This window comes from Chenopodium quinoa, unplaced genomic scaffold (assembly GCF_001683475.1).
Source record: "Chenopodium quinoa cultivar QQ74 unplaced genomic scaffold, ASM168347v1, whole genome shotgun sequence".
In the NCBI taxonomy this organism is placed as follows: domain Eukaryota; kingdom Viridiplantae; phylum Streptophyta; class Magnoliopsida; order Caryophyllales; family Amaranthaceae; genus Chenopodium; species Chenopodium quinoa.
Genome location: NW_018742372.1, coordinates 1,791,561 through 1,818,363, shown reverse-complemented (window position 1 = coordinate 1,818,363; position 26,803 = coordinate 1,791,561). Strand labels below are relative to the sequence as shown.

Here is a 26,803-nt window from a genome sequence, read left to right as displayed (position 1 = left end):
TCCTTCAAGAATAAAATTTATATCAATTATCCAAATTAAGAATAATTATAGTTTGAATTGGCAATAAGCCAACTTATCGTTCACTAATTGCTATACAAGAGGTTAATAATCTTAATTTTAAACATATAGAAATTCCCCCGATTGTAATAGACGATCTTTTATGATTTTGAGCTATAAAATTGCAGTATTACACAGTTACACTATCAATGTCAACCTGTCCATTTCATAGTTACGCAATACAAAGCAAACGATCACAAACTTTGTAAATAAACATACATACAATGAACTCCTGAATTTTCTCAAATTTTGACATGATCCCAGTAGTCTGTTAATTACAATTAAGACCCAAGCCTATCACTAGCTTCAACTATATTACAATAATGAAATTCAAATGAAAAAAAAAGCTACTAATGTTTAGGGTGAAAAATACCCCAACAAGTGGTCCAATCCCATGGTGACACGTGACCTAATAAAAGGGTGACACGTGTCCCTATAGGAAGATGACACGTGACAACCCTAAGAGCACCTGTATGAGAAAGACCTTCTTATATCAGGAGGCCCAAATCCCGAGAAAAGCGCTAAAATGGCGCCCCTAAAAGGACACATGTCCCTCCTGATTGCGTCGCCAATCAGAGCCCACCTTTTTAGGGTACTAACCCTAAAATGGCACACATTCCCACCCCTATAAATACCCCAATCATTTATGATGGGAGGGGTGGATTAAGACACATCATTCAAGAGTATTAAATTGCTTCAACTTTTCTCGGTCCTGGTTAGGAAAGACATGTAGAGAATCTCATTGCAACAATCAACACTAGTGATCCTTTGACCGCTTCATTTTATGAGGCTGAGGATCCCCTATCATGGTTACTTCCTTGAAGGTCGCCTTGGAAAAGCTCCAAAAGGAGCTTGAGGGTAAGATTCCCTCTTCTTCTAGACAGCCGTTCAGAAGAGAAGGAGAGGGTGTTCGAAGAAAAACCCCATGGAAAGACGGCCAATACTGAGGACGCCGGGAATACTCCGTTCAGGAGACACGCAAGGTCACCAAGGGTGCCCCGGATGAACTGGTCTAGGCTACTTGAGAAAACACAATCAGTTGGGGGGAAGACTAAGCAGCCTCAAAGGAAGTCGAATGAACCGTCCCAACGTTGGAAGGATGCTAGAGACTGTCTTCGGCACAAGCGGTAGGAGCAGGCACACTACTTGGAGGCTGCCTCCACTCTTACCATGCCAGATGAATTCTTTAACCACACTCTCTCCAAGAATACTAGCTCGGCAAGGACCAGCAGGAGTCAAGCTCACCGTACTCCAACTCTAGTTCCTTTAACACAACCACATCAGTTTCAGATGCCCCATGATTATGGTGTAGTATTGCCGCCTATAACCCCAGCGTACGGGCAGTATGGGCAATAAAGCCCGCCATATAACCAGGCCGCGTACCTAGGTGGACCAGTCGCACAACCTCAGCCTATTGATTGGCAAATGCGCTTATTGAATCTCGGTGACAAGCCGCCTTCGTTTTCTCAAGAAATTCTCAACTCTCCTCATCCAACTAAAATGAAGAGTGTACTTGTGGGCGCCTATGACGGTACAGACAACCCAGAAGAACACTCTCCTCGTACGGAAACTTGATGTACTTGCAAAGTGTGGATGATGCCACCTGGTGCAAATGCTTCCCGGCCACCCTAAAGGGTGTGGCTCAAGACTGGTTCAATAGTCTGCTGGCCGGATGCATCAACTACTTCATAACTCTCAGCTTATTGTTTGTTGGGAACTTCTCCTATAATATACAACCCCGCAAGACTAGTCTTAACTTGGCGACCATCGTCTAAGGGAAGAAAGAGGGGTTGCGTTCATATGTACAGAGGTTCAATATGGAGAAGACACCAATTCAGAATCTGCCGGATGAAATGGCCTACTCGGAGTTTCTCTGAGGATTAAGGCACAATGGTTCAAATTTGATCTGATGAGAAAAAAGATTTGGACATACGCAGGTGTTCTGCGGGAGGCCGAATCATATATTAAGGAAGCTGATTTTTGTTCTCTTAATTACAAAAACAGAAGAGCCGGCCAAGGGTGCTGAGAAGAAACAATCTTCTCAGCAAGACTCGGCCGGCAAAAAGAAGGAAGGAAACAACAAAAGAAAAGAGGTCTAGGTGGCCGACTACTAACAGATAAAGTCAAAGAAAGCCAAGACATAAGAGCCGCAGTATGAGTCCAACAAAGATTGTTATTCAATTTTGTTGGAAATCTTTGAGTTCGAGAAGCCCCAGCCTCTGAGAGGGTCGGGAAAGTACAGAAACAAGAACAAATACTGTCATTACTACAAGGATGTGGGGCATGACACGAACGATTGCAACAACTTAAAGAGGTTGGTGGATAAGCTGGCCGAGAAGGGCATTCTCAACTCATACGTTCCGAAGTCCAAGTTCACTTACTTTTGGACAGACAACAAGTACGAGAAGAAGAAAGAAAAAGAAAAAGATGACGATAAAAATAGCACACACTCAGGGTTTGTGGCCGTCATATCAGGCGGCTTTGCTGCAAGCGGCCCAACAATGAAGGGAATCAAGCAAGATTTTTGGAACTTGGGGAACTTCATGCACACTGAAAGGGTCAAGGCTGAGCCTTTTCCAGAGGTGATAGTCTGTAAGGCTGACCGACGCAAAATCAAAGCCCCCTATAATGACCCCATGGTGTTCATCTTGAAAGTTGCCAATTTGAAGGTTGAACGAGTGCTAATAGACACATGCAGCTCATCCGACATAATCAGTCTAGCTTGTTTGAAGAATCTGAAGTTTCCAGAGGATGCCCTAAAGGATATCTTCAACCTGTTAGTTAGGTTCGGTGGGAGCATTATCCACCCGGTCGGACGGATAGACTTGCCCGTCCGATTTGGGCAGAAGGGAGAAGGAAGGGACATGGTCGTCTACTTCCTAGTTGTTAAGGAGCTCACCGGCTATAATGTTAACATCGGCCGCCCAACTTTGACATCAGCAAAGGCAATATCGTCCTTAATTTGATGCCGATGAAGTTTGAGTGGTCGGATAGGAAGATAGGTTCCATTCAAGGAAATCAGAAGATGGTCAAAGAATGCAATCAGCTGGCCATAAAGCCTACAACACACGGACAGGGAAGCGTCCGAGAAAAATTCTGAAGAAGGGTCACTCCAAGCATACCAGGTCGGTAAAAAGCGCATGTCGATTAAGAAAAAGAAAGCATAGTAGCTAATGATCGTCAGTCGACCAGAAGAGTTGAGGCCACACCCGGCAGACGATCATACGGACATAGTGCTTGACCCAGACCAGCCTAATCGAACGGTCAAAGTGGGCACTATAGCCATGGTCTTGCTTGGAGATGAATTAGTGAATCTGTTAAGAGAGTTCAGAGATGTGTTTGTGTTTGAAGTTCATGAGATGCTGGGTATCAACCCAGATTTAACAGTTCATAAGCTGGCTATGAATCCGGCTATAAGACCTGTGCATCATAAAAAGAGGAATCATGGTGAAGAAAGGAATTAGGCGGCCACAGCTGAAGTTAAAAAGCTACTGGACGCCAGTTTCATTCGGCAATGTTACTACCCTGACTAAGTGGCCAATGTAGTTCTTGTCAAGAAGCTGAATGGAAATTGGAGGATGTGCGTAGATTACATTGACATCAACAAGGCATGCCCTAAGGATAGCTTTCCCTTGCCTAAACTTGAGCGCCTGGTTGAATCAACGGCCGGGCATGCCCTAATGAGCTTTATGGACACATACTCTGGATTCCATTAAAAAACAGCATTTGTGACCGAGCAGAGGCTATACTGCTACAAAGTTATGGCATTCGGCCTAAAGAACACCCTTGCCACATTTCAGAGACTTGTGAATATAGTCTTCAGAGATCAAATCGGTCGGAACATGGAGGCTTATTTTGATGATATGATTGTTAAATCAAAGAGGTCGGCCAATCATCTGAATATGTTAAATCCAAAGAAATGTGTCTTTGGTGCTGAGTCCAGCAAATTTCTCGGATTTTTAATTGATCAGCGCGACATTGAGGCGAACCCTGAAAAGATCCAGGCGGTCTTAGACATGAAATCGCTGAGAACCATAAAAGATGTTCAAAGATTAACCGGCTGTTTAGCTACACTCGGACGATTTCATTTAAGATCAGGGGATAAGTGCTACCATTTTTCCAGACTGTCAAGAAGAAAGCAATGTTTGAGTGGACTGAGAAAGCCGAGGAAGCCTTCGTATAGTTGAAGAATCATTTGCATACACTCCCTCGGCTCGTCAGTCCCCTCAAAGATGAGAAGCTATACATGTATTTGGCTATTTCAAATCATTCCTTAAGCATCGTTCTGCTTGCTGAAAGCGATGGCCATCATATCCCTATGTATTTCATTAGCCGCGTTCTGCGAAATGTTGAGCTTAGGTATCCACTCATTGAAAAGTTCGGCGTAGCATTGTTCATGGCATCAAAAAAGCTAAGGCTATTCTTTTATGCTCATTCGATTGTGGTCTACACAAACCAACAATTGAAGAAGCCATTCACGCATTGGAGTCCAGCGGTGAATGCTCAAATGGGCCTTAGAACTGAGAGGATTTGATATCACATTCAAACCCAGAAAAGCAATCAAGGGCCAAGCCTTTGTAGATTTCTTGGCTGTAATGACACGACCAGATTTACAACTGGCAGGGGATGAGGTCAGAAAAGTTTTTGTGGATGGAAGTGCAACAGCGACCGGATGCGGCGCTGGTATCATATATCTATCTCCAAGGAGATAAGTTTGAATATGCTTTGAGATTTCAATTTCAAGCCTCCAACGAGGCCGAGTATGAAGCCCTTCTGGCCGGCCTTAGAATGTGTAAGGCGGCCGAGGCAACAAAATTGATGCATGTTCGCACTCTCGGTTGAAAGTCAACCAAGTGAATGGTGACTACGAGGCCAGGGAGCCGACAATGATGAAGAATTTACAAATGGTGAAAGATGAGGCCGAGAGCCTAGAACATTTCATGTTGGAACAAGTCCCTCGGTCCGAGAATCATCAAGCGGACGCCATGTCCAAGCTAGCATCCTCGGCATCATGTGATACTCCGAGATCTGTGTTTTGGAAAATCTAGGAAAAGAGGAGCATCGATGTCGAGCCTGTGAAAATCATTGACAGAAGCTCCACATGGATGGACGGAATAATCTCCTATCTTAAAGATGGAGTTCTTCCGAACGACCCAAAGGAGAGTTGGCTGATGAAGAAAAAGGCAGCATGGCTTGAGATGAAGGGAGAGGACTTGTTCAAAAGATCATTTGTAAAGCCTTACTTGAAATGTGTTATGCCCGAGAGGGGGCATGAAGTACTTGACAACCTACACCAGGGGCATTGCGGATCACACATAGGCGGACGAGCCTTAGCTAAGAAAGTTACCCATCTGGGGTATTATTGGTCGAGCATGAATTCGGACGCCATGAAAATGGTGAAAAAATGTGATAAGTGCCAGAGATTTTCTACCCTTATTAACCGCCCGACAAACAGCTTGTCGGCCATAAGAAGCCCACTTTCTTTCGCAAAATGGGGGATGGACATCTTGGGGCCGTATACTCCAGCATGCGAATAGAGGCGGTACGTGTTAGTAGTAGTTGAGTACTTCATGATCATAATCACATGTACCAGATAGAGGCAGATACATTGGATAGAGGCAGTACGTGTTAGTAGCATCCGGATAGAGGCCGTCCGAGGAATTAAATGGAGAGATGTAGCTGCCTTCATTTGGAAGAACATAATCACACGGTTTAGTGAGCCGCAATCAATGGTGTTCGATAATGGACCACAATTTGAGACCGACCATCTTGGGGATTGGATGAGTGACCAAGGCATAGCACACTGCTTTTCCTCGATCGGACCCCCAAAGGCCAATGGCCAAGTTGAAGCATACAACAAATAAACTCCAATGGCATCAAGCGGAAGCTTGAGAAAGTAAGCGACCTATGGGCTAATGAGTTGGTCAATGTGTTATGGTTCATTCGAACTACATCAAAGAGTTCAACAGGGGAGACCCCATTCTTTCAGGTCTATGATGCCGAGGTCGTGCTCCCAATTGAAATGTATAAACCAACTCTATGATTGATGCTATATGATGAATCGGCTAACTGGGAGGCCATGAAGACCGCTCTAGACTTCTAGAAGCTAGGGGCAATGTGGCGCTTAGACATGAAATCTATCGTCTAAGGATGACGAGGGCATATAATCGCAAAGTATCTAAGAGACCATTTAAGATTGGAGACTTGGTCTTGAGAAAAATGAAAGCGGTAGGTCAAGCAAAAGTGGATGGCAAGCTAACTCCTAACTGGAAAGGGCCCTACCGAATTAAGGAAGAAGTACGAGATGGTACCTATCGTCTTGAAGCCTGAGATGGCCATCCTATTCCAGGAACATGGAATACGGACAATCTCCAAAAACATTATATATAAAGTTTTTGTACTTAGCCAAAGAGTTGTATATACAACTAGGTCTAAACGGCCGAGCAGTGTAATTAAAGCCATACGGCCAAAAACAATGTAATTTTGACAATATTAATGAAAATGTCAAACATTGTTATTAAATTTTTGCCATTTATATTGTGTATGTTTACCTAATGATGAGCAAAAATGTCGCCTAAAAACAGAAACGAGGCTGCTTGCAATATTGCAGCTCGACCCTCAAGGGGCATGTTTAAGCGGCTGGGTAAAATGCCTTGCAAGGGCGTTCCCCAGCAAAGCAACTCGGCCATAATGGTCAAAATGTTATTCGCTCCATCCGGCCATGTGATAGGTCGGACGGAAGAAACATAAGGTAGTCCAAAAATTGCTCAAGGTATTTTTACCCTAAAGGCAAGGACATACTTAGGCTCCCAAGCCCTACAAACACTTCGAAATAATCAGGTTGAGATAATACTTGAAATTTCACAAGTGCATCCGAGAGATAGTATCAAAGGATGACTCAGCATAAGCCAATTAAATGGCCGTATAACCGAATTTCATTCGGCATTCACCTAGTCCAAGGGAAATCATTATTATGATTTGATTAACTTACTAGTCGTCATACCCTTTGAGGTATAAAATCTACGAAGTTAATCAAACCTCATTACATGTGGACTAGGTGAAATGCCGAATAAAGGGGCATACCCCGAGTAAAAATCATTCGTAAGCAAAAGCAGATAAAGGCATTTAAAGATGCTAAAAAATGCTAAGTATTGATGAAAGAATAGAACTTCATAAATTAAAGCCGTTCAAAATAGACGGTAAAATAAAGAAAAAGAGAGTATATTACAAGCCTGCTCAAACAAGCGACAAAAGTTGAAACTATTCAAAACAAAGAAATAAAAACACAGAACTTAAAACTTGAAAACGGCAACCGGAGGACTTGAGCTTCTCATTTAGTCGGCTTCTCGTCCACCCTGGCAGGATCCTTCTCCTCGGCCGGCTTTGGCTCCTCCCCCTTATCATCTTCCTCGACCTCGGATTTAGAGGAAGTCTCAACAAACTCGGGAGGAGGCTTTTCAATAGCTTCGGCCTCTTCCTTAAGGCAAACGTGCTCAAGACGATGAGTGAAGCGGTCCAGATAATAGGTCGTCTTGCCTACGTCAATTATCATGGAGAAGGCCTTGTAGAAGCGGCTCTTTAGCTTCTCCTCCGCCTTATGCCCAATTCAGATGGCGTCTTCAGGATCAATCGGTCGAGGAGCCTTCAGTTGCTCAAACAAGTCCGCAATGGACTTGTTCAAGCTCAACCTCAAGCTTGAGGGAGTCTACTTCGTCTAAGGCCGTCTGAAGAACTTCTTGGAAGGAGGCCAGCTCATTCCTCAGTTTCTTAGAGGCTTTGAAGCCCTCCTTCCACTGAGCGGCGTTTGCGACCACCTCATCCCTCTCCAGCTGCAGCGCCTCCCTAGCCAGCTGCTCCCGCTTAAGAGCATCGCCAATTTGGACGATGTCCTCGGCCTGCTGAGCCGACTTTTCGAATAGTGCATTGATGTTAGCCTTGTGCCGAATCTCCAACAGGGCAATTGTGCCGGTGTTTTCATCAGATATTCGTTTTATGTCGACCTAGGCCATCATGGTCTTCTCGTTTTCTTTGTCCTTCTGGTCCGGAAAGGCAGTGAGCCTGAGGAAGATATGTATTCGGACGAAAATAAGTTAATAAAGCCAAAGTGTGAAAATAAACTAAGTATTGAAGCTTGGGCCAAGTGTGGTTACCTCGGCGCTGCAGTTTATCATAGGGCTGAGGAAGCCCTTATTAATGTCGCATAACTTGTCCCGCTGCTCTTTAGGGACGGCCCACAGCATGGCTTCCCTAATAGCCTTCTGGTCAGCGCCTGTGAGCGCCTGGCCGGGCAGTTTCATATGTATCTCCTCGGCAATGTCTGTGCCAAGTAAGAAAGGATGTTAGACTAACCAAACAATTCATGAAAACAAGTAAGGAGCGTACGGATGTTCCGCATACCGTCCGAGAAAGATGGAGGATATGAAATGTTAAATGTAAAGGTGTGAGGGGGTAGTGGTTGATCCCCTTCCTCCTGAGTACGGCCGAGTTGCTCTTCGGCCGACTCAGAGGCATCCTTCTGCCACTTAGATTTGTCAATCACCTCGTCATGCGGAGTCGAGGCCGAGTTGCCAGTCGTTTTAGCTGGGGACGACTTACCCCTTTCGCCCACATGGACGAATTCATCGTGGACCGCCTCAGTGTACGGCTCCACGAACTTGGAGACCCCACTGGGTGTCAAATGGGGTTGCTCTTCTTTAGACTGCCTTGGGACAGCCTGCGACACTGTCTTGGCCGCATTGGAGGAAGACTTAGCCCTCGTGGTTGTTGACTTCCTAGCCTTGGACGACTGGCCGTCCTTAAAAGTAGAGGCCGACTGCTTCCTCTTCGCCTTGGGAGTGGGGGTGGGCGCCTGAAAATATGCTCAACAAGGTTACCTAAAGCGTTTGAAACCTTGAAGCAAAGGGTAATAATTAAACATGTGATGGATAATTATTCAACCAAGAGTTACAAGAGTTGTAATCAGTAAAGAGTTTCCTAACCTTGAAAATGTAATGCTTGATGGTAGGGCCTCAGTCTGGTCAACTATTACACAAATAAAGGATCTTGAAATCACTTAATTCATTTGAGACCAATTAATATTGAATAAAGTGTTTTAAAGTAACATATTTAATTCGGTTATGGTACTTTAAATTTTATTAAACATAATTATTGAACTTTGCCTCGTTTTGATTTTGTTTGTAGATGAATAGCTTTAACGACAAAACTAACTTGCCAACCAAATTGAAAACAAGGCTAAATCTCAGAAATTTCAAGGATTGGGAAAATTAGCTAAGAAGTGTTCTTAAGAGCCACAAGCTCGAGGCTCAGTTATACATTCCCATTGAAAGGCATGCGAAAGATGTATCAAATGCAGAGAGAATCAGGAATCTTATTTTAGCTTCTATTCCAACCTGTTGGAAGAGAAGGTTTAAGGATTATGAGCCAACCTTACTTCGAGAGTGCCTACATGCTATCTGTAGAGGTGGCATAGGGGCATTAGGGAGTGGAGGCATCATTGACAAGAATGTTAAGGAAATTGTTGATTCGATTCCCACGGTATATTTCTCTTGGACTGACAATGTAAGGTTTAAGACTTACAACATTCATTTCAAGATAATGGCTAAGAAACTCATACTTGGTCAGTCAGTTAGTTAGGACTCATGTCAAGGAACTAATTGAGTTACTCAATTGGATGGATATCCTAGGGAGACCGTTTGATGATGACTCTGCTCATGATACTATTCTGTTTTCACTCCATGCTTTATTTGATCTCGTCAAGCTAATTCATGATGATGAAGGCTCCATAATCACGCTTTTCGACTTATTGATCAACCACACTGAGGAGTACTTGAAGAAATAAGGAAGCCAGTGCTTCTATTGCGGTAGGTGGTCTTACCACTTACCAGAATGTCCCCATAACATGCCGTTGAAAATGGAAGGTAAGGAGTTACCTAATGTTTATGTTGTAGAAATTAACCTTACTTCCTCTTCCACATGGGTATTCGATACTGGTTGTGGTGCTCACATTGTTAATGACATGCAAGGCTTAAGAGTGAGTAAAAGGCTAGCAAAAGGGGAGATGTTGCTTCGAGTAGGAAATGGAGAAAATGTTGCTGCACTTGCTAATGGAAGCTATGAACTCAACCTCCCGTCTGGCCTCGTTTTTGTTCTTAATAACTGTTATTATGTTCCTGCGATTACTAAAAACATTGTTTTAGTTCCTGTTTTAGACACTGAAGGTTTTTCTTTTGAAATTAAAGACAAATGTTGTTTTATTTCAAAGAATAACATGTTATATGCCAGAGCAAAATTGGTTAATGGTTTATATGTAATAGATTGTATGACCCATGTCTATAACATAGATCATAAAAAGCAACAAACATATAGTTCAAACCCAACTTACCTATGGCATTGTAGGTTAGGTCATCTTAACCAATCGCGCATCTAAAAATTACAAAAGGATGGACTCCTTTCATCATTTGATTATGAATCATTTGAAAACTGCGAGTCATGCTTGCTAGGCAAACATTTTATTAAGTCTATACAATAGATCTTAATTCCCAACATGTACTATGTATCGCCTTTAGCTTGGTCCATTGTCGAAAATACTTTTAGATCTATGCATTTAGCATTTGATAGTCATTTCACAACAGAGTTCGTAAACTTCTTGTTGGACCTTTACATAATTGACTTTTGCTCCCACTAAAATTCTTTATTCAAAGAATTTCCATGTTTCTCAACAAGCCAAACCTTATATACATATTAACTTTATGAGAAAATACGTTCCAATTCCTACATGCAATGTTTCCCTTAATCAAGCAATGGATTACTTAAGCTTGCTTTCAAATCTAGCATTATTTAGATTTTCAAAACCCTTAGACTATTTCCATAGTCCCTTTCAAAGTCCCATTTTAGGAAGGCGGTTTTGGTATCTATATTGCCATATTTCATATGCGCGCTTTTGCTAGAATAATCACAAAAAGACTTAAGCATTCCGATCGGCGAATAGGTTTTTATTAAAATCAACGCCGTGAATTAATTGTATCCTTTTCAACCAATCTAGCTATGTATGCATATACATTTCCACATTTGTCGGTTTTCTCCTTGAAAACTTATTTTCGATTAATGGGTCTTTCACCCTTCATGCAAATTAATCAAGTTTTAAACATGATTTTCAACACATGGAGTCTTTTCCGGATTTTATGGCCTCTAACCATTATTCAGAATTTGGATTTGTCGTAGTTAATTTACAAGACACTAATCTCTTGCTATCCAATAGTAAATAGTATGCTTGTAATTCTTAGGTTTATTTCTAACTTAATAGAAAATTATAGGATTCAATCCAAGCCTTTGGTGAATTCTATACCAATACGAGGTAATTTCATCAAACACTGAGTTTCAAGGTGCTTTTAAAGCCTTTGATTATATTGATCTTACTCCAACACTTTGAAAGTTTTGTGAGTATTGAATTCTCATTTAAGGCACTTGTAAAGTCCTTTGAGTATTCTTTATCAATCATTCTCATAAAGCCCTTCTAAAGTCTTCTGAGATTCTCAGTTCTAGTTTGTTGCTAATCTCGATGGTCATCGAGTTCATTTTCTTTCCACTTATCGTTTTGGAAATGTGTTCTTTCCAGAAAGACGCCACTTAGAGCAACAAATACTATGTTCTTAATTGGGTTGTGGAAGTAATGCCCGTTGTCTCACTTGAATGCTTACAAAGAGAAATATATATTGTCTTTGGGTGAAAGTTCGTTGTGAAACAAACAGTTAGCTCCCACTTGAGCTACCTTAGCCCTTATTGAGCCACTTAGCTCCCACTGAGCCAATGAACTCCCACTGAGCTAAGACCCCTAGACATATAATTGAAAAGACGCTAGAAACTATTTCTATCCATAATTGAATATGGTGTCCTTTCTTAGCTTCGACATTTTATTTAATGTAACATTAGTCATTTGTGCAAACCTTTAAAAACTGTGTAGGAAGGGATGTGATCCATCATCATTTGAGTTATTTCCAAATGGCATCGAGTTCTCCGTCAAGACATACTATATTCTTTGTGGAGCTCATTATGAAATTCCAATTTCGTAACCTTGATATGATCACTCTTGGCTCAAGCAAACATCGCTCGATCTAATCTAGATGTTTTGCATAAAACGAAGCAAAAGAAATAAATATCTTTCGAGATTATTCTCAATAATTATATGTTTCGTTTTCTTCAAAAAAAAATATATGTTTCGTTTTTGTCTATTTATAGTTAGTTTTTTCCTTCCAATCAATCGGAAATGTCAGAATATATCGTTTCATTTTCACGGATTGAAGAAAGATATAGAGAATTTTTGATTTTTTACTTAATTTGAATTCCATATGATATTCAATAAACAATAAACAATAAAATACTAGGAAATTTAAAATGATAGCTTTTTTCACGCATGCATTCTCTATCCCATTGTCGGAACAAAAATATGGGATGCATGGATATAGAAATAGTTGGTACAGGAAACCACACTATCATCGCAATCTTATTTGATAGATAAGATCGAAATGCATTCCATTCTCGTCAATTTATTCCTATGGAATAACTAGGAATACAAAGATTTAATCGGAAATATCGACAAATTCAAGTCGAGTTCAAAGAAAAAAAAAAGGTCAACTGTTCCAATTTAATCACTATCAAATTTGAATATAAGAATAGCAGGCATATTCATGATTCAATAGGCAAGGTCCACTTAGTTTTCATTTATTGATTTTGAACTTTTCCATTCCAAGAAATTTGAGGCATTTCTGCACTGTTATTGCCACTTGTAGTGAACATTGCCCATAACAAATCTTTTGCAGCTCTAGGTCCAATTTTATTAGGACAATTGTACAAATGTCGGTTTAGATATAGAGAAGCTTTGTTTGTAGGTCAGAGTTTAGAAAATGTTGGTGGCCCATTGTAGTTGGTCACTTGTTGGGGTCATCTTTATACCACTTTGTGTATGGAGAAAACTGAAGAAGAAGTCAAGAAAGAGATGGCCCATTTTATAGTCTTCTCGATTCGTTGAATCGACTTGACGTTCGACGCTTGACTTCGACGCTTTAAGCTCGAAATCCGACGTCTAAGTTTGTAAAGTCCTTATTGACTTATTTAATCCTCCAGATTAATTCGTCACCTTTGTTTGGTTACACGATTGGGTGTGACCCGTAGGGTTCGGTAAAAAGCAAGCTGTAAGATTAATTATATTAATCTTACTGATCGAAAGCGGCCTTCAGCTAAGCACTCTGATCACTTGACTTTACTGAATAATTAGCCTTCCTAATTAATTCCGAACCCTCTATCAGAATAATACACTTGTACGAAGGACGACATTTCTTTTGAAGGGGGGGGGGGGGGCTAGACACTGAAATGAAGGGGGAAGGGGAGCTGGGCTGGTAAGGGAGGGGGTGTCGGGGTTGGTGAAGAGACGAGGTGGGTTTTTTCTTTTAAAAAAATTATTATATTGTTAAAAAATAAATATAAAAATTTAGTTGGTTTTGAGGGCATTAAGTGAAGAACATTATGGAGATTTCAGTCTTTTTTTTTTTTTTTTTTTTTTTTTTTGTTGTAATTAAAAAATATGTTAATCATGGTTAAACATTTATTAAATTGTTTCATTAAGGTCACCATTGGATTATATAGCTAATTAAAGTTTACCAGGGATACGATAATAAGTAATTTTACAATTTACCACTGAGAAAATTGAAAAATACATTATTACCAAAGATAATTTCCCAAAACCTTATTAGCATTTTACTCCCTTTTATAGCCATAATCTTACTAACCACTTTGAGTTTTACTTAAAGAGACATAATTGTGCTATGTTTAAAAAACCAATGACACAATATTCAATTACAATGGTCCTTTACAACACTAACTAATAAGCTAAGAACATCATTCAAGCATAATAAAAAAATGTAACACATCAATTTATTGACCCGCAATATTCAAAATCACATCCTAATTTAAAATAAAATACAATTTTATAAAAAAAATTTGTTCATCAAATGACAAAAATGTAAATAAATCAACAATTTTTTGTTAATATATGGGACCAAGAATTATTGATTTACTTACAGAAATTGAATAAAATTGTTGATTTATTTACAATTTTACCATTTGATTGACAAAAAACGAAGCATGTAAATTGGGGCTTTCTCATTAACTTAAGAGCATTTCACCATACACTTTTGCACTGCCCTAGTAATATGATTATGAAAGTATAGAGCAAAGTAAGTAACCGGGCAACGCTGGTACAAGTATCGGCTATTGCATCGTCACCCAAACTCAAAATTCATCCCCAAATTTGATCTACTCAAGCTAAATCACCGATGATCGCTAAAACATTACAATGTCGACAACTCTCTACCTTCCAAAATCTAGGCAAACTTTGTACCACTCTCAACAATGGCAGAAATGAAGCTCCTGAAGAATCAACAATGGTGAGAGACCTAACTTCAATGCTTAGAAATAAGCCTCAGAATTCGTGGAAATACGCCATTTCTAATCAAAATCTCAAGCTTCAACCTCGCCATGTTGATAAGGTGTTGCTTCAAACCCTAGATAATCCAAGGTTAGCTCTTCGTTTCTTTAATTTCTTAGGTCTCCATTACAATTTCTCTCATTCAATGGCGTCTTTCTCTATCCTTGTTCATGCCCTTGTTCAGTCCAATCTTTTCTGGCCTGCTTCATCTCTTGTGCAAACCCTAATTCATCACCATAATCATCAACCCCCAGATATTTTCCATGTATTTCTTGCGGTTTTTAAGGATTACGGGTTTTCGTCGTTGCTGGGTTTTGACTTGTTGATCCAGAATTACGTGCAATGCAAGAGGCAAATTGATGGAGTTGTTGTTCTTAAGCTGATGCTTGAGAATGACATTGTACCTGAGGTTAGGACTCTCAGTACTTTATTTCATGCCTTAATTGGAATTCGGAGATTTAGTTTAGTTCTTGAATTGTACGACCAAATTTTCAGCGGTTTTCATAATATGCGTCCTGATGTCTATGTATGTACGGCGGTGATTCGCTGTTTGTGTGAGTGCAGAGAGGTAGATAGAGCTCTAGAGGTTGTCCATATGATGGAAGAGAGTGGCTGTGAATTGAGTGTTGTAACTTATAATGTGCTGATACGTGGGTTGTGTAAAAATCAGAGGGCTCTGGAAGGTGTTGATATTAAGAGCTCGTTGGGTCATAAGGGGTTGAGTGCTGATGTTATCACTTATTGCACATTGGTGCTTGGGTTATGCCAAGCTGAAGAGTATTTGAAGGCGTTGGAAATGACGAAAGAAATGTTGCAACTTGGGTTGGTTCCGAGTGAGGGTGTGGTTTCTACTCTTGTTGAAGGGCTTAGGAAGAAAGGGGAGGTTATGGATGCATTTAGTGTGGTTGATGAATTGGCGAGGCATAAAGCTGTGCCCAACGTGGTTGTTTACACTGCTCTAATCAGTTCTCTTTGGAAGGATGGAAAACTAAAACAAGCAGAGTCCCTGTTTAAGAGCATGGAGCAGAGGGGATTAATTGCAAATGAAGTTACTTATTTGGCCATGATTGACTCGTTCTGCAAGCAAGGAAGGCTTGATGATGGACTTAGACTACTTGCGAAAATGTCAGAGACGAAAGTAAAAATCACAGACTATGCGTACAATTCCTTGATTCATGGGCATTGTAAGTTTGGAAAGTTGAACACTGCTGAGGTTCTTTTCAAAGAAATGATCAGTAAGGGATTGACACCAACTGTGGTAACTTATACATCCTTCATTAGTACGTATTGCAGTGTTGGAAAGCTTAATAAAGCATTTAGGCTCTATCATGAGATGATTGGGAAGGGCATTGCACCAAATACTTACACATATACAGCATTAATTCATGGTCTTTGCCGTGCAAGGAGGTTGGATGATGCAAACAATTATTTTAAGGAAATGGTTGAGGGAGGTATTTACTGCAATGAGGTGACCTATAACGTACTGATTGATGGCTATTGTAAGGAAGGTGATATATCTAAAGCTTTTCACTTGCTGAGAGAAATGTTAGGAAAGGGTCTTGTTCCAGACACGTACACCTACAGGTCCTTAATATCTGGGCTCTGCTCTGTTGGAAAGTTGTTTGACGCAAAAAAGCTTGTGGATGATCTTCTCAAGGAACATTTTGAATTAAATGAAATGTGTTTCAGTGCCCTTTTGCAAGGGTATAACAAGGCGGGGAGAGTACAGGATGTACTGTGTGTTTATGGTGAGATGATAGAGAGACAAATCAAAATGGACCTTGTCTGTTACGCAATACTTATTGATGCTACACTTAAACAGAACAATAGGGAGAGGCTATTGCTGATCTTACAGGAGATGAATTGCAAAGGATTGAAACCCGATAATGTCATTTATACAAGTATGGTTAGTGCCTACACCAAGGCAGGGAATCTTAAGAAGGCATTTCAACTTTGGGATATTATGATCAGTGAAGGATGTAAGCCAAATATTGTTACCTACACTGCCCTTATCAATGGCTTATGTAGTCTGGGAAATGTAAGCAAAGCATATCTCGTCTACAACAAAATGCTCACCCATGACACATATCCAAATCAGGTTACTTATGGATGCTTTCTTAGCTACTACACCAGCACTGGAAATGTAGACAATGCTGTACAGCTTCATAAGTTGATGATTAAAGGGTTTTTGGCCAACACAGTTACATATAATATTCTAATACATGGTTTTTGCAAACTTGGTAGGATTCAGGAGGCATTTGATCTTATTGGAGAGATGAGAGAAAATGCTATCAAACCTGATTGTGTGAGCTATTCTACTATAATGTATGAGTACTGTAGAGGTGGTAATATGCAGGAAGCTTTTAGGATATGGGATTCTATGCTGAGTGAGAGCATATTTCCTGATTCAATAGCTTATAATTTCTTGATCTCTGGTTGCCATTTATCCGGAGATATTGAGAAGGCTGCAATGCTGAGGGATGACATGGTAAAAAAGGGTGTCACAGCTGATACAAAACCTGATCATTCTTGGGTTGGTACTTAAAGGTAGCTACATGGAAGCCAATCTGTTTCAACTAGATGATAGCTCTACTGCTACCAGGTGAGTACTTACATCGAATCACAACTTCCATTAAGATTTTTAATATGATTAAGGGCCTATGCTGAACTTCTCAGATTTAATTTCTTGCTTGGTTAAATCAAATTCCTCTTGCCTCAATCGTACTTCAGAATTGGTTAACAATTTACCTTTGTTTGCTGTCATAAAAACTAGGAAAGCAGTCAATAGAAGGATGGAGACAATATTGTTGCTTATAAGCAAAATTTGTGAAGGAGTGAACAAAAAACTTTAAGCATGGGGTAAAGGTGAAAAGGTCTGGTAAGAGTAGATTGTCAAGGCCAATATATGTGAAAAGTGTCACAAATTGTGACTTGGTACCGTGAACTGGTACTTGTGACTCTCCTCGAGAGGAGAGACTATCATAAAATTTTCATCTGCCTAAACTAATTTGAGAATCAAACAAGTTAATCCTCCATTATTCCCCCGATTGTAATCAGAAGAAAGTACAACAATTTATTACAACCAACTCCACACCTCCTGTCCATGCCATAGCACTTGGCTTCTTCTTTGTTTATTCTTCTTATGCACATACTACTTGGACTTAAGTGAATGGATTAAGCCCAATCTACAACATGCACTATGTTAAAAATCTAAGGCTTGTGGGCTATGAAAACCATGAGCTTATATAATAGACTAAAGACTGATTGTATGAAACAGGACACTATAACAGTGAATGCAAGTCGAAAGCTTGACTCTTGATTAAACTAATTTACAAAACTTACAAAAGGATAGTAGGTTTAGACTACAAATCTCCTATTAGCAACTTGAGGCTGCTGCTCTATATTTCCAAATAACTCAATTCACGCATACCGCGTCAAGGTTAGTCCTCCTTTATATACTGCAATAATATTACAAAAAGTACTCTTAACATTAATGACTATTTGTCCCTTACCGATCAAGTATTCAGAGCTCAGTTTTTCACTCCTTCTAGTGTTTCATGAATTGCTACTGTCCTCTTCCGCTTTTTGCTGATTCTGCTCTTGTCTTCTTTCCCTTCTTGCTGATTCTGTGCTGCTGCTTGTTCCCCCTGTTGCCTTTGCCTTGCTTCTGTTCTGCCTTCCTGTGTGACCCCATAAGGGTGGCCGAAGTGGTCTCATGTCACCCGGATCCATCACAAATTATTGACAAGCTAAACGAGAATGCAATTAAATTTCAGCAAACAGGGAATCAGTCTAGCTGTTTAACAAGCCCAAGGTACACAAGAAATTTTTGCTTAGAAGCAAACAAATTGAAGCTCATTGAGTTCAAAACCAAAGTGATGAATTCTTCCATAGTTGTTGCCTTTGAATCCATAGAGTTTGTAGCATGTGTTTGCCTCTCCTTTCTAACATTCTTGAATAAAACTAATGGGGTGTCTACTGAGTAGTCTGGATTGTATGGGCTCTTTACTACTGTTGTGTGCTGAGTCTTGATCTCTTGATTTAGCATGGATCCATTGATTACCTCAACTATCAAGAGACATCGGCTCCATCAAAGCCATCTTCTTGTATTGGAGCAACAGTTGCAGCTCCAACTATTGTACCATCAGGATCTACACGTACTGTCACATTTTCATTATCATGGGATTGCCCTGAGGTGACATTTTCGAAAGGAAGAACGTACCATTGGTAAGTGTAAATACTCATAGGATATCTTTAACTATGATCATGCTTAGACTTTGTCTTATTCTCTATTATGACTGGTTCAGGCGGTATACGAAGTTTTATGGCACTTCTGGTAACGCAGCGGCAGATATCGCACACGATGCTATAGTTGGTAAGTAATGTAATTTTGAACATCATGATCGATTGAGTTATCTCAGCTGAGACAATGCTTTTGGCTCCTATCCTATGTAGATAATCAGCGTTGGGAGTTTCAAATTGAAGCATGGCAGAGACTTATACTTGAAGACAAGCGATTTCCAGAATGGTGAGTCTGGAACTGCAATTTTGCACTTGTGTTGGGTCTTGTAACTAGTCTGCATTTCTTTTAGCATGTGAAATTTTTTCATTTTTGTTTGTTTTGTCAGGTATCCTGTTACTCTTTTTAATGAGCTTTATTACCTTAATGCTGGGGGAACTGTGTGGACAGGTTTGAAATTGGCTTTGGGACTTCAATCTTAGTAGTCAGTAATGTTTTGTAAATTTGACATAAACTTTTATATACATTAATTGCAGATGGCTCTCCTCCACTGCAGACTACAGTGACTATAAAGGAAAAAGAATTTTCACTTGAGAAGTCTAACTCTGATTTTGTAAACACTACCACCAATATCACTACACAAAATGATACGGCTGTCGATATCCTCGAGAAAGTGACTTTGATACTTCAGCAAACGCATATAACAGCTAATTCTAATTCTGCTTTTGGTCCCAATTTGATTTTAGAAGGGGAGGAAAACATTGGTCAATTTCTTTACTATGAAGGCATTGAGTATCACATGCGGAACACATATGATGTTCATTTTTATGCATCGTTTTCTTTGGTAATGCTATTTCCAGAGCTTGAACTTAGCATCCAGAGAGATTTTGCTGCAGCAGTTCTACTGCATGATCCTAGTAAAATGAAACTTCTACATGACGGGAAATGGGCATCAGGGAAAGTTCTTGGTGCTGTTCCTCATGATAATGGGCTTAATGACCCATGGTTTGAAGTGAATGCTTACAGCCTCCATAACACTGACCGATGGAAAGATTTAAACCCAAAATTTGTTCTCCAGGTATACAGGAATGTCGTAGCCACAGGTGACAAGAAATTCGCACAAGTTGTTTGGCCTTCTGTTTATGTGGCGATGGCCTATATCGATCAATTTGACAAGGATGGGGATGGTATGATTGAAAATGATGGATTTCCTGATCAGACGTATGACACATGGTCAGTCTCCGGTGTGAGTGCTTATTGTGGAGGGCTGTGGGTTGCAGCACTTGAAGCAGCTTCAGCCCTAGCTCGTGAAGTTGGTGATAAGGGTTCACAGGATTATTTTTGGTTTAAATTTCAGAAAGCAAAGGCTGTTTATCTGAAGTTATGGAATGGTTCATATTTCAATTACGACAGCAGTGGTGGTATGTAATGGACCGAGTAATTGGGCCTGTTAAGCCACCTATTCTCAAGCAATATCAGAGGAGGGGTAAGGTTGTCCAACCCAGCCTTCAACCAATCACAACAGCAGCAACAAATGAGGAGGTGGCAAAACAATTAAAAGGAGCAGAGAGCAGTAGCAACTTTGGTAGTGGAACCATGGCAAAACAATGGTAGTGAATGAAGACAAGAATTAAGGACAGCTAGTACTATTTTGTAATCCTTGTGTATAAATTAAGGGGGTTGGGGTGAGAAGTTTTGGCATGTGATTAGATTGATTTGAATTGAAACTTGTATCCTAAAGATACTATCTTGGAGATTGGTAGGCTGAAGCTACCGTTTGTTTTCTCTTTCATTAATGAAACACAATTGCTAGCTGCCTCGCTTGCTTCGTTTTTCTTATTGTTCATTCCTGTTTTCGTGTGTAGTAGTGTAGGTGAGGGTTGAGTCTCTCACAAGTGGTATTAAAGCAGGTCGGTTTTGCGGCCGTCGGCGACGAGGCCATCGTCCGAGGGTTTTTGTCCTTATTATTTTTTTTTTTTGTAAAAAAAAAATGGTTCTTACAGTTGCCCAACGTTGCGACGCGGTGGAAGGGAGGTTGGAAGAGGTTGAGCAGCAACTGGGTACTTTGGCGAAGTGGCTGAAATCGCAGGAGGTCTTTAAGAAGAACTTGGAGGAGGCGGTAATGAAGATTGAAGGGAGGATCGATCGATTTCGAACTCAACAGAGCGGAACATGGAGAAGAGGGAACACGAGAAGTTCCAGCAAGAGCTCCGGGAGTTGGTGGCTGGTCGTCAAAAATCCCCTCAACCATCACCATTGTTTGCGGAAGAAGAACAATCTAATGTTCAGAACAACAGGTGGAACAAGGATGGAGAGGGCGAGAATAGAGAGTACGGAGGGAGGTTGAAACATCGGAAACTTGAGATGCCGGTGTTCGAGGGCTCCGATCCGGATAATTGGATTCTAAGGGCTGAGATGTTCTTTGATTTCTATAGGCTGGTAGAGAGGGAGAAGTTGGAAGCGGTCGAGGTCGCCATGGACGGCGTGACGTTGAAGTTGTATCAGTGGGAGAACAAACGGTAGCCGTTGGTAGGTTAGTAGGACTTACGTCGGTGGGTGTTGCATGAGTTCCGTCCAGCCAACGCCGGAACGTTGCATGAGCAGTGGTTAGCCACCACCCAGAACACCATGGTGGGTGGCTTATCGCCGCAAGTTCATCGACCTTGCCGCTCTCTTGGAGGATGTGTCAGAAAATCTAATGTTTGGTCAATTTATAAATGGGTTTAAGGAAGATATCAGATTGAAGGTCCGAGTTAAGCCCGACTACGTTGGAGCAGGCCATGGATCTAGCCGGGCGGGTTGAAGAACGAAATCGGGTTAGCAAACTCAGAAGAGGGGTTGGTTGACTTTAGAGGGGAGTGGGCTCAAATTCGTAAGCAGCCGGCCCAAGCTCTTCCAAAGGGGGCAGTGGTGGGCTGGTACCCCAAGCCCACCCCACATTACTTGTACATGGTCAAAGCCCCCAGAATCTGTTGGGCCAGTTAATCCGGGCCAAATCGAGTGGTGCTTCAACAAGCAAGAACCCAGGAGAAACAAGAAGGTTGTCTAAGTTTGAGTTGGCGGAACGACGGGCTAAAGGTCTGTGTTTCCGTTGCGATGAGAGGTGGGGTGTCGGGCATCGGTGTAAGAGGAAGGAGATGAGTGTTCTATTGGTGGCCGATGAAAGTGTTGGGGTAGAGATTGTTGTCCAAGGGGATGAGCCGAGTGATGAGGGAGAGGGAGATAGGCAAGTTGAGGTGTTGTTGTGTTCGGTAGTGGGGCCGTCTAACCCCAAGACCATAAAATTGAGGGGAAAAGTAAGGAATGGGGGAGTGATTGTGATGATCGACTCGGGGGGGGGGGGACTCACAATTTCATTTCAAAGTCGGTGTTAGAAAGGACTCAATTACTAATCACGAAGGGAGGATAGTTTGGGGTAGCTTTGGGTTATGGAGAGATGGTTCAAGGGAGTGGGGTGTGTCAAGGGGTGAGAGTGAAGCTCGATGGTGGGGTGATCATAGTGGAGGATTTCTTGCCACTTGAGTTGGGTAATGCCGATATTATCTTAGGTGCAATGGTTGGAGAAGTTAGGATCGGTGACAACAAATTGGAAAATTGTTGGGTTTCGTAGCGTCCAACGTTACATGGAAGAGAAACCTGCCCAAGACCCGCCCCAATAATTAAAGCAATAAAGCATGCATAAACATAATTAAACAATAATTAAGAAAAGGGATAAAGAAGTAATACCATTGAAGCGTGCTTCGCTCGCATACTGAGCTCTTACTTCGAAGTTTAAAGCCTCACAAGCGTGACGGCCTCCAACGGCTCGTACCCACGACCCGACCCGAACGATCTTCGCCTCGAGGGTTCGTCGAGACTTAACCAAGTATAAAACTAGATTTTTACGAACTTAAAGGTTTTCTCAATAATAAGAGATGCCTTTTTGAGTTCCACTCTAGTTTATTTCCAAATGCCCAATCTTGGGGTATTTATAGGGAAATGCAACTTGCACTCCCATTCATGATCAATGTGGGATAGTTGCATTTTTCATTTAACTTATTTAAATCAAAAATAAATTATAAAACAATGCAATCAACAATCAACAAGTGGCATGAGGAGAGGAAAGGTTAGGTGGGGACCATGACCATGGGGGGATCATTGCCTTGCTCCCCAAGGCATGACTCTAAGCCTTGGTCCCCACTCTCCTTAAACCGGCATCAAGGACAAGGTGAGCTGGCTGCCAACCTTGCTGCCCAGCTAGCACAGCCAGCCTGCCCTTGTCAGCACGCCCCAGCACATGCGTGCTGCTAGCGAGCCACGCATGCTGTTGGGCGCACAGCAGTGCTAGGCGCTGGGCTAGGCGTCAAGATCGCTGCTTGCTGCTTGGTGCTGCCATGCGAAGGCACGCACACAAGCAAGCAAGCACAGCGTGCTGCTGTTGCGATGGTGCTGCCATGCGCCTAGTGCTAGCGATGCACACACACACTCAAGCTCCCAGCTGTGCAATGGTGTGCTGTGCGCCTAGTGCTAGCGATGCACACACACGCAAGGTCCTAGCTATGCGATGGTCTGCTGTGCGCCTAGTGCTAGCGAAGCACGCACACACGCAAGCTCCTAGCTATGCGATGGTGCGGTGCTAGCTCAAGCTAGCCTAGCGTCCACATGGCTAGGCCATTGTGATGCTACGGCTATGCTTGAACTTGTTGCTTGTTGATTTTGCGACGCTCGGTCTCGACGCCCTAAGCTCGATATCCGACGTCTGTGTTTGTAATACTCTAGTGACTCATCAAATCCTTCGGATTGATTCGTCGGTTCGGATCGGCAGTTCGTTTGGGTTCGATCCAAAAGGTTCAGTCAAGAGAAAGCTGTAATACTAATTGTTCATTAATATTACAGATCGGAAGCGGCCTCCACCCAGGCATTCCGATCACTTGATCTCACTGAGGAATTAGCTTCCTGATAATTCCAAACCCTCTATTAGAATAATACACTTGTTGGAAGGACACCATTCCTTTCAAAAACTCATGTCATGAGATTTACGGTGGCGGGGGTTCCGGTGATTCTCACGGGGGATCACACATTAGAGACGACCATGGTCTCCCTCAAGGCCATGATTAGGACAATTAGCAAGGAGAGACAAGGGGTGTTAGTAAAGGTGAACGCGGTGGAGAGTGGTGAGAAGAGCTCAGTAGGGGTTGCCGAAGAGCACCCACATCCACCCTTCTTGGCTGATGTGGCGCGTGAATACGGTAGCGTATTTGAGATGCCGGAAGGCTTGCCTCCAAGTCGAGGGAGGGAGCACCACATTGTGTTGAAAGAAGGGAGTAATCTGGTGAGTGTGAGGCCGTATCGATATCCTCAAATCCAAAAAGATGAGATCAAACGATTGATAAAACAAATGTTGGAGGCTAGGATAATCAAGCCTTCAAGCAGCCCTTTTTCAAGCCCCGTTTTGCTTGTGAAGAAGGACGGGTCGTGGCGCTTTTGCGTTGACTATCGCGCCCTTAACTAGGAAACGGTGCCAGATAAGTATCCAATACCGGTGATAGATGAGCTCTTGGATGAGCTGAGTGGAGCTACAATCTTTTCGAAACTTGATCTTAAATCGGGTTATCACCAAATCTTAAATGAGCTACACTCATAAGACCGCATTTTGTACACATGAAGGTCATTATGAGTTCTTGGTTATGCCATTTGTCCTAACCAACGCTCCATCCACCTTCCAATAATTAATGAACGATGTTTTTAGGCCATTTTTAAGCCGGTTTGTGTTGGTGTTTTTTGACGACATACTCATCTATAGTAGATGAGAAGATGAGCATCGAGAACATGTGAGACTAGTCTTGGAAAAGCTGGCCGAATAGAAATTGTATGCAAACATTAAAAATTGTGAATTCAGAAGGAGAAAGATCGCATATTTAGGCCATGTGATTTTGCAAGAGGAGTGGCCATGGATGAGGAAAAGGTTAGGGCCATTTTGGAGTGGAGGGAGCTTAGAAACTTGCGTGAGTTACGGGGTTTCTTGGTATTAACCGGCTACTACCGCAAATTTGTGGCTAATTATGCTAGCATTACAACTCCCTTGACATCCTAGTTAACGAAAGATTGTTTCGGCTGGTTGGATTTGGCCACTCAAACCTTTAACCGATTCAAAGGGCAATGACCACCGCTCTCGTGCTAGCAATGTCGGACTTCGGCAAAGAGTTCATATCGGCGACCGATGCTTCCGGGTTTGGCTTAGGGGCGGTATTGATGCAAGGAGGAAAACCTATTGCCTTCTTTACACTAGGAGAAAAATGGTAATGAGCACCGGTTCAAACCCCCCATTTAGCACCGGTTTTGAACCGGTCCAGATTTGAGGGATGCCAAAAACCAGAAGATTTCGCACAGGTTCAAAACCGGTGCCAATTCTTAAATTTCGCACTAGTTAACCAATACGGATTAAACTCTTTGGCACCGGTTAACCGGTGCTAAAAGTACCTGGCGCGCTTTTTTTTTGGCAATAAGTAATAATATTAATACTAATAATAACAATAATAATAATAATAATAATAATAATAATAATAATAATAATAATAATAATAAACCTGTACATCCTGCATTAATTATTATAATAACACTAATTATTATAATAATAACACTAATTATTATAATAACAATAATAGTTATAATAATTATTATTATTACAATATTAAAAATAACTGTAATGATAATAATTTCTAAATTGAAATAATAACAATAATACATAGATATTAATTAATAATCCCAAATGCAATACAATGAAGGGTCATATTTACAATTCCTCAAAAAAAAGAAAAAGAAGTGTCGTATTTACAAATAATACTAATTAATAATGTAGTTAAAAAGTTAACAAAATACAAAACCCAATAGAAATGACATTTACAAATTAAAGGTGATGAATGACGCCAACATGTCTCGAACTTCATTAAGTTCCTTGCTTTTCAACGAACCTCCATTTTGTACCTTGCAAAACTTGGAATAAACAAAAATTATGTTAAAAAATTAATTACTTAGGTTATGCAAGTAAAAATACATTTACAAGTTCACTAAGGCAAAAATTTATTACTTAGGCCTATATGACTACTACTTCGCCTGTTTACTACATTTGTTATCAAATGAAAACATTCTTTCTCATAACATGTCAATATTACTTAATTATAGTCGGCTAAAACTTGAAATCACATGAAAAGAGCAATTCAAGGGTTTTAGGACGCATGTTGATCCAAAATGGCCTAAATAAGGCCTAAATGACTAATACGATGCATATTTTCTACATTTCTTATCAAATCAACTCATTCTTTCTCATAACATGTCAATATTTCTTAATTATAGGTGACTAAGGCTTGAAATAACATGAAAAGAGCAGCTGAAGGGTTTTAGGATGGATTTTGATAAAAAAAAAAGTGGCCCAAATAAGGCCTATATGACTACAACGCCTTTTTTTTACATTTCTTATCAAATGAACTCATTCGTTCTCATAACATGTCAATATTACTTTGTTATAGGCGGCTAAGGCTTGAAATCACATGAAAAGAGCAATTCAAGGGTTTTAGGACGCATTTTCATCCAAAATGGCCCAAATAAGGCCTATATGACTAATATGATGCCTATTTCCTGCATTTCTTATCAAATCAACTCATTATTTCTCATAACATGTCATTATTACTTAGTTATAGGTGGTAAAGGCTTGAAATCACATGAAAAGAGCAATTCAAGAGTTTTAGGATGCATTTTTATCCAAAATGACCCAAATAAGGCATATATGACTACTAGGATGCCTATTTCCTACATTTTTTTATCAAATCAACTCATTCTTTCTCATAAATGTCATTATTACTTAGTTATAGGCGGCTAAGGCTTGAAATCGCATGAAAAGAGTAATTCAAGGGTTTTGGGACGCATTTTCATCCAAAATGGCCCAAAAAGGCCTATATGACTACTAGGATGCCTATTTCCTACATTTCTTATCAAATCACATGACAAGAGCAAATTAACTTAGTCAATGGCATACCTCATCAAGCTGTAGT

At 40.9% G+C, this 26,803-nt stretch overlaps 2 protein-coding genes across 3 annotated transcripts; both read left to right on the top strand.

Moving 5' to 3' along the window:
• The first annotated feature begins 14,214 nt into the window (after positions 1-14,214).
• LOC110696820 (putative pentatricopeptide repeat-containing protein At5g59900) lies at positions 14,215-18,675 on the top strand. 2 transcript variants are annotated; one of them, XM_021874156.1, is made up of 2 exons: positions 14,215-17,138; positions 18,582-18,675. In XM_021874156.1, exon 1 carries the CDS (start codon positions 14,385-14,387, stop codon positions 17,079-17,081), a length of 2,697 nt encoding a protein of 898 aa, XP_021729848.1. In that variant the 5' UTR covers positions 14,215-14,384; the 3' UTR covers positions 17,082-17,138; positions 18,582-18,675. The 2 variants fall into 2 exon arrangements, with proteins under 2 accessions (XP_021729848.1, XP_021729855.1); XM_021874163.1 differs by having other exon boundaries at positions 14,215-18,350; positions 18,582-18,665.
• LOC110697042 (non-lysosomal glucosylceramidase-like) lies at positions 17,092-20,622 on the top strand. The gene is made up of 7 exons (XM_021874379.1): positions 17,092-17,138; positions 18,234-18,465; positions 18,582-18,763; positions 18,844-18,911; positions 18,992-19,064; positions 19,165-19,226; positions 19,313-20,622. Exons 1-7 carry the CDS (start codon positions 17,092-17,094, stop codon positions 20,203-20,205), a joined length of 1,557 nt encoding a protein of 518 aa, XP_021730071.1. The 3' UTR covers positions 20,206-20,622.
• Positions 20,623-26,803: the final 6,181 nt, after the last annotated feature.